General features: G+C 44.7%; 1 protein-coding gene across 2 annotated transcripts in view; it reads left to right on the top strand.

Annotated features, from left to right (window-relative positions):
- Positions 1-5,709: 5,709 nt before the first annotated feature.
- The window catches only part of Dhx9 (DExH-box helicase 9), a 37,791-nt gene continuing 30,755 nt past the window's right edge, over positions 5,710-12,745 (top strand). For both annotated transcript variants that reach the window (XM_005363875.3, XM_005363874.2), the window contains exons 1-3: positions 5,710-5,877; positions 10,888-11,020; positions 12,014-12,154. In XM_005363875.3, coding sequence (XP_005363932.1) covers positions 10,910-11,020; positions 12,014-12,154 — 252 coding nt within the window. In that variant the 5' untranslated portion in view covers positions 5,710-5,877; positions 10,888-10,909. The remainder of the gene's footprint in view (positions 5,878-10,887; positions 11,021-12,013; positions 12,155-12,745) is intronic.

Raw genomic sequence — 12,745 nt, 5'->3', positions numbered from 1 at the left:
AAAAAAAAAAAAAAAAAACTGTGTGCAGAGAGACAGATGAAAGTGAAGACAGAGCCAGGCTCTTCCCCTACTCTTAGTCGCTTGCTTCAGTGAGGAGTCAGTGCTTTTCAGTAAACACAGGTTTCTAAGTGTGCACTATAGCTTTCTGAGTTGCACATCCTAATGCTAGATCTCACACCTGGGACCAATGGCTAATTGAGGTGCCTTTTAACTTATCAAATCGGACCTGACTACCAGGTTCTCCCAGCATCCCTCAGTTCCTTACCTATTACTGGGTATGACTGCCATACCTCACCCCCTACCCTAAATTTCTCCAGGCCAGAGGCTGGGCTGCTTTTACCCCAGCTGCCCTTTAATCCAACCATTTTGGTAACCCACCCTTTTTCCTCTACCCCCCCCAACCTCCTCATGTGACCTGACACAGGTTCCTGTTCACTCTGAACTCCCCTAGGTCTCCTGTCTCTGTGTTCTCCCTCCTATCTGCAATAAACCTTCTCTTTGGCCACACCTAGGACAATCCAATGTCTTCTCCTTTTCATTTCTTTTTCTCATTCACCTGGGACCCCAACAAAGTGTTTGTGCTTCTGCCATCTCAGAACTTTAACTGACCGACACTAAGGACTAGAGCTCCACATTTAAGGGAATAATAATACTTTTTGTTTGTTTGTTTCCTTTTCTGAGTCAGGGTTGATCTGTGTAGCCCCGGCTGTCCTGGAACTCACTTTGTAGACCAGGCTGGCCTTAATCTCACAGAGATCCGCCTGCCTCTGTCTCCTAAGTGCTGGGATTAAAGGCTTGTGCTACCACCGCTGCCCAGCTATGAATAATAATACTTACAATGTATTAAATGTATTGGCAGGGCGGGGATGGCACACGCCTTTAATCCCAGCACTTGGGAGGCAGAGGCAGGCGGATCTCTCTGAGACTGGGGCCAGCCAGGTCTACAAAGCGAGTTCCAGTACAGTTAGGGTTGTTAGAGAAACTCTGTCTCAAAAAAGAAACAACAGCCGGGCGGTGGTGGCGCACGCCTTTAATCCCAGCACTCGGGAGGCAGAGGCAGGCGGATCTGTGAGTTCGAGACCAGCCTGGTCTACAAGAGCTAGTTCCAGGACAGGCTCCAAAACCACAGAAACCCTGTCTCGAAAAAAAAAAAAAAAAAAAAAAAAAAAAAAGAAACAACAGCGAATAGACAATGTATTTCAAATTCTTGGGGAAATAATTTATCCGATAAGACACCCTTTTCTACTTTATTTATACATTAAACTAGCATTTTCGAAGAACTTTTTTTTTTTTTTTTGGTTTTTTGAGACTTTTTCTGTAGGTTTGGAGCCTGTCCTGGAACTCACTTTGTGGACCGGGCTGGCCTTGAACTCGCAGAGATCTGCCTGCCTCTGCCTCCCAAGCGCTGGGATTAAAGGCGTGCACAAAACAGCCCCGCTCATTAACAGAGAATTTACAATGTGCAGATATTGTAAATTCTAGTGAGTGAACTTGAGCAGTCAACATGCATCACTGGTCACAGTTTATGTCCAATGTTGGCTTTCACAAGAGTCTTAACCACTCTAAGACATCTACCGAACAAATGTTTTATACTAAGTACTTACATAGGTCCTCTCATTTATTTATTTCTTTTTGAGACAGACTCTCATGTCACCTAGATTGGCATTGAATTCATGCTTGAACAACCTCCTGAAGATTGGGATAACAGGCATTTACCACCACACCAACTCCCTTTTGAGACAGTCTCAGGCTGGCCTTGAACCTTGAACACCATAAGTACCTCAAACTCCTTATCATCTTGCCTCTGCCTCCTGAGTGCTGGGATTATAGTATTATGGGATTGTGCCACTATGCTAGGCTAACACTCTACCAACTGAACTACATCCCTTTAAAAAAATTACTGCAGGTTCACAGAAAAATTGTGGTGATGCATGCCTTTAATCACAGCACTCAGGGGGTAGAGGCAGGAGGATCTCTGTGAGTTCAAGGCCAGTCTTATCTATGGGGTGAGTTCCAGGACAGCCAGAGCTACACAGTGAAACAATCCTGGCTCAAAACTATACATATAATCTTCATCTCATTCTATGCTCTCTGTTTTCAGCATTGGCTGCTTGAGGCTTGTAGAACATCATGAGGAGAGTTGTGAACTACGGCTCTAGAACTCTCCCTGGCAGTGGGAGAGCAGAGAGAGAGAGAGAGAGAGAGAGAGAGAGAGAGAGAGAGAGAGAGAGAGAGAGAGAATGGTAACTACAGGCAACAGACGGGGCTTTGAAGGGAGGGAGGGTCTTCAAATCCAGAGGACAAAGAGTTCTTAGAGGTTTCCTAAAGGGGTGGGTGGAGAAAATAAAGTTACTTGTAACCTAGTGTGCATGGTCCCTGGGATGGAAGAGGAAGGTCTACACTAGGAAGCAAAGTTACAATTCAAAGTTATTTAGGCTTTGCTCTCAGGGGGAGAACTCAACTTGTTTGCAGCTAGCTGTAACTGTAAGGGGGACTGATAGAATTCTGTGAGAGCCTTAAGGCTGCAGCACAAGAGGATAAGGAGAGAGAGAGAGAGAGAGAGAGAGAGAGAGAGAGAGAGAGAGAGAGAGAGAGAATATATGAGAATTTGGGTTTGGGGGTGGGGTGGGGGAAGGGCTGACTTTAAGGAGAGAACAGCAGCTGGAAGATCTGTAACTCAACAGTTCCCAGTCCAGATTTGCTATCTGTCTGTCTGTCTGTCTATCTATCTATCTATCTATCTATCTATCTATCTATCTATCTATCTATCTATCTGTAATTGCCTTGACGGGTTACCTCGTCTAGGGTTAGTAACCGTCTGGCAGTTCAGTTATTCCAGGGTCCCGGAGAGGCACTATCTGTAAGATAAATGGGCTAGGAGAGAAGAAGAAGGCCATGCTACATTTGTCAGAGCCTCCGTTTATTAGAGATGGGGTACAGCTTTATATATGGTAAGGAGTTGGGGGATGGGCACAGGGGTCTGAGCTCTTGCCACGTGGTTCACGTTGGTCACGTAGCCAGGAGGTTACCTTCGGTCAGGTCACTGTAGGCCAAGAAGTCACAAGTTGACACACCTAGTTCCCTAGATAGTTTGGAATGTGGGGTGGGTTCCACTAACAGATAGCTCTCCATCAGCCAATTTGGGTGTGGGGTAGGCTCTGTCAATAGAACTATTCCTAACACAATTATGGGTGTGGGGTTCTCTGTAGACTCCCCAGGGTGATGGTTCCTGCAATGATTTTAGGAGGAAATTGGCTCCTAACATCTATCTATCTATCTATCTATCTATCTATCTATCTATCTATCTACCTACCTACCTATCTATCTATCATCAGCTATCTACCATCTATCTATCATCCATCATCTATCTATCTATCTATCTATCTATCTATCTATCTATCTATCTATCTATCATGTATGTATATATGTATGTATATATTTAGCCAGAAGCAGAATTGCAGAATACAAGGTTAGTACATTTAGAGACTTTCCCAGAGCTATGGGCTTTGGTGGACTAGGTCTTTGTTTTAGTTTTAGCAGGTGGTGCTGTCTACAAGCTGAGTTTTATGTCTGAATGGTACTTCCATCATGAATTCAGTTGTGCTTGGGTCCTGTTACAAGGATGGCCTCAAACTCTTGCTGTTTATTGAAGATGATGACCTTGAACTCATTCCTGGTCCTCTTGCTTCTGTTTCCTGAACGTTGAGATTACAGAAGGGAACCACCCATCTTTTTATGAGGCTACAGTTGGAACTCAGGGTGTCAGGCAAGTGAGCACTCTGACTGATGATCCACAGTCACTAACCTCCCCCCTTTCCCCACAGTGCTCTTACTGGAATCAAAGGTTCAATTCTGCTCTCCTTTCAACCAATCCCCCCTCCAAGATAGAGAAGTTAAGGGGAGAAAGTCCCTGGGGAAAATTTTTCTGTCTCAAATCTCTTGGGGTAAGAACTAGGGTGGGAAGGTCACTGAAAGGTCACAGTTTTACAGTGGGCGGGGCAGGAAGTCCTGTCTAAGGGCAGAACATTTCTCCGGACACCTGCTGGTTTTGGAAAGTTTGGAAGTGGGATCTCCTGGGATCAATTATCTGCATTTTATCTTCAGCCAAATTCTTTTGAGTTGAGAGGCAGAAGCTGTCCCAGGTGCCCTTCCTTAGAACACCACCTGAAAATCTGAAAGTGACAGGTCCTTAAAATAGAGGAAGGCCTGGCGAAAGTAAGCAGAAGTGAAATGTCCACGTGCTCTAATGCTGGAGTGCAAATCCATTGACCCTGCACGCTAGGCAACCTGCCAGCCGAGAGTCGCCTTCACTCTCTGGCCCTGGAAGTTTAAACACATTCTTCAGTAATTTCGTTGACACAGGTGGAGATGGAATCCAGGGCCTGGGTATGCTAGCTTAGCACAAACAAACGATAAACAGATAAACAGGGTGGGGATGTTAGATTTGAGACTTAGTTTAGTGGTGGGTTACTCCTCAGAGCCTCAAAAACACAAGAGCCCACCAAAAAAGTATGAAATACAAAGGAGGCTTTACTCCTGAAGCTAAACAAAGGGATAGGAATTTGAGAGGAGAGGTAACGGAGTGGGGGAGTGGGGGGTGGGGGAGTTGAGCAAAAAGGAGGAAGCATCTTGAGCTAAGGTTTTCCTTTTTGTGGATGGTAGACTGGGTTTCGTTATGATACAATGAAAGGCCTGCACCATCACTCCTGGCAACCAGCCAGATTCCTCCTCCTTTTAGATTTGTTATACTTTATGTATCAATCTTCTGCCTGCGTGCATGTATGTGCACCATGCACCTGCTGAGTGTCCTGGAGCTAAGATTTTTGGGCAGTTGTGAGTCACTATGTGGGTGCTGAGAATTGAACCCTAGTCCTCTATGAGAGCAAGTGCTTTTAACCTCTGAGCCATCTCTCCTTAACTCCAGCCAAGGAGTTAGGAATTTTTTTATACAAATGAATCTTCCAGGTAACCACCACCTGTGGTAATCTGCACGTGGGCCAACCTCCTGAGTAAAGACGTTATAAGACATAGAAAAGCCCATTTTCATCAGCTGAGTCTTTCATTCAGCTGGACCAGGCTAGCCTGGGACTCAACCTGGCTGCCTGCAGCATTTATTTATTTATTGATACAGTGTTTTCGTATGTGTATTTCTTATGTATAGCACTGGCCCGGAGCTTGCCATGTAGAAGAGGCTGTTTTCGAACTCACGGAGGTATGCTAGATTGCCTCCTGGGTGCTGGGATTGAACGTGTGCACCACCAAGCAGTACATTGCCTGAAGCATTTTAGTGAAGCAAAACATTGTGAACCTTGTATTTCAACGTACTCATGGCACCTGGAAATACTTAGGCATATTTTTAAGATGGCTATTGGGGGGGTGTACTTCTGAAAGGATTAATTCTGGTAATTAACACGACCAATATGTTAAAGAACCATCAAAAAGGAAACCAGTCGGTCGTGGTGGCAGGTCTGTAAAATATGCACCCGGAAGGCAGAAAGAGAGAGAGAGGGAAGACAGGATTAGATTGTAGGCCAGCCTCCTCCACAAAGGGAAAAGCAAGAGGATCTCAACTTCCTGAAAATGGCCCTCAGCGCCTGACAGGAAATGGCAGGCCAGGCCAGAAGAACTAGCGCACGACCTCAGGTTTGGCGGCCGGAAGTGGCTGCAGCCCCGCCCCTCCCTGGCGTGCTGGCTCAGGAGTTCGCCTTCTGCGCAGGCGTGACTCGCTGACTCCGCCTCCTCGGTGCCGCGGTCGGAGCCATTTCTCCGCTGCTTCCATGCGGGGTGAGGTGTGTTCCTTCGCCGTTTGTGTGGAAGCTTGGAGCTGCGAACTCGTCTGAGAGGGTTGTGCTTTCGGGCACGGAGCCGTGGAGGAGGGTAAGGGAGCAGCGTGGCGGCCCCCAGGCGGGCTCGGGGCCGACGGCCGATGCTGGCCTGCTCGGCTCCGCCGTGGCTTTGTTGTGCGGCGCTGGCGGGCGGGTGGGGGAGGGGCGGCGCGGCGGGTGCCCGGATTACGGGCCGTGGGCTCGCCATCCGTGGCGTACTCGCCGGCGACCCTGGCCCCAGGCCGCGGTCTGCCTCCCTCGGGTTGACCGTTCTCGAAGGCCGTGTCACGCGACGAGTGTCGGTGCCCAGAGTCGCCCGTCGTGATGGCGGCTCGACGCCACAGGCACCTCGGGCCCTCGGGTCGCTCATCTGGGGCACTAGAGCCCCGGAGGGCCCGCCGCTTCGGCACACACAGGTGCTCTGCAGCTCCTCCTCTACACGGGTGACCGAGCACGGGTGGGGCGGAACGAGGAGCTGCTGGTAGGAAAATGTCTGCATGATTAAGTGAGACCGTGCAACGGGATCGCCCTACTCTAGATAACGGTCGCCGGGAACGTCGCCTCGTAGTCTGAGTCTGGCTTTGGGGTGCAGAATGTGTCATCTCCGATGATGCAGAGGCATTTGTGAAGCCTACGGCCATAGATTGACTTGGAAGGAGGGGAAGGCGCGAGAGGCAGGTCTGGCCACGTGACCTGAGGGTGGCGAAGGAGATGGAAGAATTTTGTTTTAGGGTAGAAGAATGAAAAGGAATTTCGAAATATCGCAGTTCTCAAAGTAGCGGTGGCAAGCGATAGGAGCTGGAGAGAAAAGAGGACCACCGGAGACGTTCTGGAGCCAAAACAGGGTTGCGGAGCAAGCTTGCATCCGGGGTGATTGACATTTTGACATCCGACTAGGCTCTCTCGTCAGGGGAGAAGTTGGTAGCTTTCTGAGTCTGTAAAAGAAATTGTGGCTATTTCTGGGGAACCCTTCACCATTTTCCCCCCTCTCGGGAGACAGGGTTTCTCTGTAGCTTTGGAGCCTTCCTGGAACTCTGTAGTCCAGTCTGGCCTCCAACTCTTGAGAGTCCGCTTGTGTCTGCCTCCCGGAATTAAAGGTGTGCGCCACCACCTCCAGGCAGACCCTTCACACTCAATTTCTCACTTTGCTGTAAGTACCCTCTGCTCAAAGTAATTAAAAGAAAACAACAGTACAGTATACAGTTTAAGGATTAGCTAGTTTCTTAATCCTCTAAGGATAATCTCAGCAGCCATTTAAGGATACAAAAGATAGCCATGGAAGATCTTTGGGGATCGGATCAGAATGTCCAAATTGTGAAACTGAATTACTTGGTGCCATTAATGTGGGTGAGGATTTATTTATGGGTTTGGGATACTTTTTTTGGAAAAATTACTGAGATGCTAAGTTAGTGTTTTGGTAGGAATGTTAATATTTTCCTTGGTTAAAATTTGGAGTCTTGTATGCCTTCAATCCCAGCACTCAGGAGGCAGAGACAAGCGGATCTCTTGAGTCTCTTGAGTTTGAGGCCAGCCTGGTCTACAGAGTGAGTTCCAGGACAGACTCCAAAGTTACAGAGAAACCCTGTCTCAAACCACATACATGCACACACAAAAAATGGAGACTAAAGGCTCTATGTATCTATTTCGACTTAAATTAGCATAAATATTCTGGAATTAATGGGCTTCTAGGGATAAAAACTTGTTAACACACTTGCTATATACTTTCTGTTTTGTGTTTGTGATTCTCCTGCTGCTGACTGGAGGTCAGGAATTGTGTGTACCACAGTGCCTCTTATTTTTTTGTTTTGTTTTGTTTGTTTTTGTTTTCCCGAGTCAGGGTTTCTCTAGCTTTGGAGCCTGTCCTGGAACTAGCTCTTGTAAACCAACTACTCTCGAACACACAGATAATCCCCCTGCCCGAATGCTGGGATTAAAGGCGTGTGCCACCACTGCCCAACTCACAGTGCTTTCTTAGGCCTTTTATTTTTAAAATTTACTTGTTTTTAGACAGGGTTCCTTTTTTTTGGTTTTGGTTTTTCGAGACAGGGTTTCTCTGTGGCTTTGGAGACTGTCCTGGAACTAGCTCTGTAGACCAGGCTGGTCTCAAACTCACAGATCCGCCTGCCTCTGCCTCCTGAGTGCTGGGATTAAAGGCGTGCGCCACCTTCGCCCGGCTAAGACAGGGTTTCTTTAACAGCTGCCTGACCTTGAATTAAAGAGCTGCTGCCTGCCTCTGCCACCTAAGTGTTGGGATTAAAGGCGTGGGCTACCACCACCCGGTACACCTTTTATTTTTAAAGGGCATTAGCTTTGACATTACTGTCCAAAAGTATTAAGTGTTTTTGAGACAGGTCTACTACCTGTAAAATTTCCTATCTCTCTCTGTCTCTCGGCAAGGTTTTTCTCTATGACCCTTGCTGTAGACCAGACCAGCCTTTTAACTATAGGATATTACTGTACATCCCTGGCTAGCCTTGACTTTTTTTTAATAGTATTATTTTTTGTTTATTTTTTTAGTTATTGAAAAAAATTTCCGCCTCCTCCCCGTTTCCCATTTCCCTCCCCCTTAGCCTTGACCTTTATGTAGACCAGGCCAATTAAAGACCTATTTACCAGGTTCTTCTGAAGTGATCACATGATCAAATTTTAAGATTACAGTCTCAACACTTGGGAGATAGATGTAGGAAGATAAGTCTACACAAGAAATGGTTCTACAGCTTTTAGAGGATAATGAATTGGTCTCCTGTCTGGTGAGGTAACAATAACAGTCCTAAGTGGTTGGATAAAGCTGCTGTTCAAAGTCTTTGCCAGTTTGTAGGGGGTAATGGGGTCTCAGTATTCTGTGGTAAGCCTTACTTTGAATGGAAGGTCCTACTTCTTAAAGCTTTATACCACTGCCTAGTCATACCATGGACCTTGGAGAGTGACTACTGTGTATCTTGTTTGATACTGGGTCTGGCTCTGTTTCTTGACATCTTTCTGGAACTTAGAAAAACAGGTTGGCCTTGAGTTCAACATCTTCCAGCTTCTGCCCACCAAGTGCTTGGATTAAAAGCATGGGCCAGTACAACACCCCACCTTGGAAGTACTCTTCATTGTCTTAAATTTTCTGGAGTATGCCATTTGCTTTACCAAATGCTTGATCAAAGTTCAACTGACAACAGTCAGATTCATACATTTATATTAGGGTCAAATTTGTTGGATGTAGATTTATTGTAGGTGCCTTGCAGCCTACTAGAGTAATCAATCTCCCGTACCCATTCTAAATTTGGTTTTGTTTTTTTTCAGTGCATGAGTATTTTGTTGGCATGTTATGTAGATGTACCATTTGCTAGAAGAGGGCATTGGATCCCTTGAACTAGAGTTAAGAATGATTGTAAACCACCTTGTGTGGGAAATAAATCTGGGTCCTCTGTCAGAGGAAATAATGCTCTAAAACCACCTAACCATCTCTCCTGTTTGCCAGGGAGGGTTTTGTTTTGTATTTGGGCTTTGTTTTTGACACGGTGTCACTATGTAATCTTGGGTGGTTTGGAACTGGTTATGTAAATTAGGATGGCCTTTAACTCAGAACTGCCCACCTCTCCCCATTATTAATAGGCCTTTAAGAAAAAAAATCTTTGACTCATTTTTATGGGAGGTTAAACTTAGCTTAGGCTACATGTCAAATTGAAGGCTTAATTGACTTCATTAATGTATGTATCCTGTACCTTCGGAATTGTTGGTTATTTTTGTAATTTTGTTTGGTTTTGTTTTTAGTTTGCTGAGAGTCTGCTGCATGCAATCTCAAGCAGGCCTTCATTCTTATCCATCTTCACGTGAAGCTTACTAAGTGTTAAAATTATACGTGACCCACCACACCTTTAGTGTGCCTGCGTGCGGTGCTGTTTCTTAGTCTGGTGAATTTGGGTTTCAGTTCAGGCTTTTACCATGAGTCACATGGAACTTTTACTTAGATTATCTTAATTTTTTTTTTTAAACAAAACTTTATTTTTAGCTGGGCAGTAGTGATGCACACCTTTAATTCCACCCAGCACTCAGGCTGGCAGATCTCTGGTGAGTCAAGGCCAGCCTGGTCTACAAGACAGCTAGGGCTGTTAAACAGAGAAACCTGTCTCAAAAAAAAAAAGTTGTTTTTTTTTTTTTTTTTTTTTTTTGGTGTATGAGTATTCTGCGTGTTTGGATACCAGTTGGATACCAGGTACAGCCAGATGTCAGATCCCTTGAAACTGAAAGCCAAAGAAGATTGCCAGTCACCACATGGCATATAAGATACCTATTTCTTTTTTTTTCTTTCTTTTTTTTTTTTTTTTTTTTTTTTTTTTTTTTTTTTGGTTTTTCGAGACAGGGTTTCTCTGTGGCTTTGGAGCCTGTCCTGGAACTAGCTCTTGTAGACCAGGCTGGTCTCGAACTCACAGAGATCCGCCTGCCTCTGCCTCCCAAGTGCTGGGATTAAAGGCGTGCGCCACCACCGCCCGGCTATAAGATACCTATTGTAGAGTGTAGGACGCTGCATAAAATGTTTGCCAAGTCTGGATGGTGGTGGTGTACACCTTTAATCCCAGCACTTGGAAGACAGAGACTCTCTGACCTCAAGGCCAACTTGATCTACAAAATGAGTTCTAGGACAGCCAATGCTACAGAGAGAAACCCTGTCTCTAAAAACAAAGAAAAAAAGTTTGAGGTTAAAAATTGGCCTACAAGCCGGGCGGTGGTGGCGCACGCCTGTAATCCCAGCACTCAGGAGGCAGAGGCAGGCGGATCTCTGTGAGTTCGAGGCCAGCCTGGTCTACCAGAATAGGCTCCAAAGCTACAGAGAAACCCTGTCTCGAAAAACCAAAAATAAAAAAAAAAAATTGGCCTACAGCGATAATTATTGGGTGTGTGTGTAACTCTCAGCTTGCGTCTTTTTTTAACCACATGCCATAGGCTTCCCAACATAAATATTCTTACCAGGTAAGTTCTAGTAGTATTGTGATAGAATACCTTATTCTTGTCCTAGATTATAGTGGTTTATTTATTTTGGGGTTTTGCTATCATAACGTTTTAACTTGTTTTTTAGGTGTGAAGAAGATACCTGAATCATGGGTGACATTAAAAATTTTCTGTATGCCTGGTGTGGCAAAAGGAAGATGACCCCTGCCTATGAAATTAGAGCAGTAGGAAACAAAAACAGACAGAAATTCATGTGTGAGGTACTAAAGAATACAATATAATTGTATCCTTTCATTTGTTATTTAAAGGAATGTTTGTTTGGAAAGGCTAAGCTTTTGCAGGTTAGGAAAAATTATTTTGACTTGACTAGAAAAATTATTCTGCTCCCAAAACAACTCCGGTGCTTGTAAGTTCAGAAGATAAGTGCTTGTAGTCTTAATAACTTTATTTTTGTTTGAGAGGGCACGGAACAGTTTTACTTCTCGATCTCTGGCTGGCCTCTTAACTCTAGATGAGGCTGGCTTCAGGCTCAACTGCCTCACAAGTGCTGTGATTAAAGGTGAACACCATACCTGGCTTCTCTAATTCTTTTAGAGAAGGAAAGTATTTAAAAGAAAAGTAGAGAGCTTTTTCTTTTAGTTATTATAAAATCACTGTGTTACATGATTGTGTGTGCATACAGGCATATAAAAGTAAAACTTGTGAGGGTCTGTTTTTCTTTCTGTACAAGTCTCAAGGATCTAATTCAGGTCCTCACATTGGAGGCAAATGCCCTTGCTGAGTTATCTTGCTGTGTGGGGGGCACATTTTGATTGTGATGGGAATGGCACTTAAGGCCTGACTAGGCAAAGCACTGTCCCATTGAGGTTACCAGCACTCAGGAGACAGAGACGGAGGCAGGAGAAACTAAGAATTCTAGGCCTGCCTATCTGGTCTACAGAGTGAATTCCAGGACAGCCAGGGCTACAGAGAGAAAACTGAAAAGAAACCCAACCTTAAAATAGTTTATTATGGGAATCTGAGCCACTTAAATTGATACTATTGGATCAGTATATCAGTGAAAAATACATACAATTCCATGTTTTTAGTAAAATTCAGTGTTGCATGGGTGTGCTAAAAGTATGCTTAAATGCATGTTTAAAGTAGCTAGCTGTTCATGCTTTATCTTGATGGGCCATTTAATGAATAATTATTTTTTTAAATTCTAGAATTACCAAGGTTTAATTCAACTTTTTTCCCCTTGAATCTTAAAGGTTCGAGTAGAAGGGTTTAATTATGCTGGTATGGGCAATTCCACCAATAAAAAAGATGCACAGAGCAATGCCGCCAGAGACTTTGTCAACTATTTGGTTCGAATAAATGAAGTAAAGAGTGAAGAAGTTCCAGCTGTTGGGGTAAGTATTTATGGCCAAGAACTTGAGCTGTCTTTATGTCTGCTTTCACGGTTCTCTGGGTTCAAATTAACACAAGACAGATTTACAGGTGAGTGGACATTGTTTGCAGGGCTATCATATGAGTATAGTGATTATGTAAAAATGCAGTAAGTTTTAGAAACTTTAACACATGTTGATATTTGTCCTATCTGAAATGGTGTAGAACTGATACATACTCATTAGAAACCATACCTTGAATTGTGAATTTTGACATTTATCCATGTAGGCAATAAACAGTTGTTGGACACATTGGCCAGTCAGATATGCCCCCAGAAGAGTATAAACAGGCAGTACTTACAACTTATGTGTTACTAAGGTACAATGCTTAGTAGGATGGGTATAAGAAGTTAGTGTTTGGGCTGGAGAGATGGCTCAGCGGTTAAGAGCATTGACTGCTCTTCCAAAGGTCCTGAGTTCAATTCCCGGCAACCACATGGTGGCTCACAACCACCTGTAATGAGGTCTGGTGCTCTCTTCTGGCCTGCAGACATACACAGACAGAATATTGTGTGTTGCGGGAGGTCCTTCCGCTCCTCCAGCCTATAGCCGCTG

Source organism: Microtus ochrogaster (assembly GCF_000317375.1).
Source record: "Microtus ochrogaster isolate Prairie Vole_2 chromosome 6 unlocalized genomic scaffold, MicOch1.0 chr6_random_2, whole genome shotgun sequence".
NCBI lineage: Eukaryota > Metazoa > Chordata > Mammalia > Rodentia > Cricetidae > Microtus > Microtus ochrogaster.
Note: the sequence above shows the minus strand (reverse complement) of the source record. Positions and strands in the feature narration are given on the sequence as shown.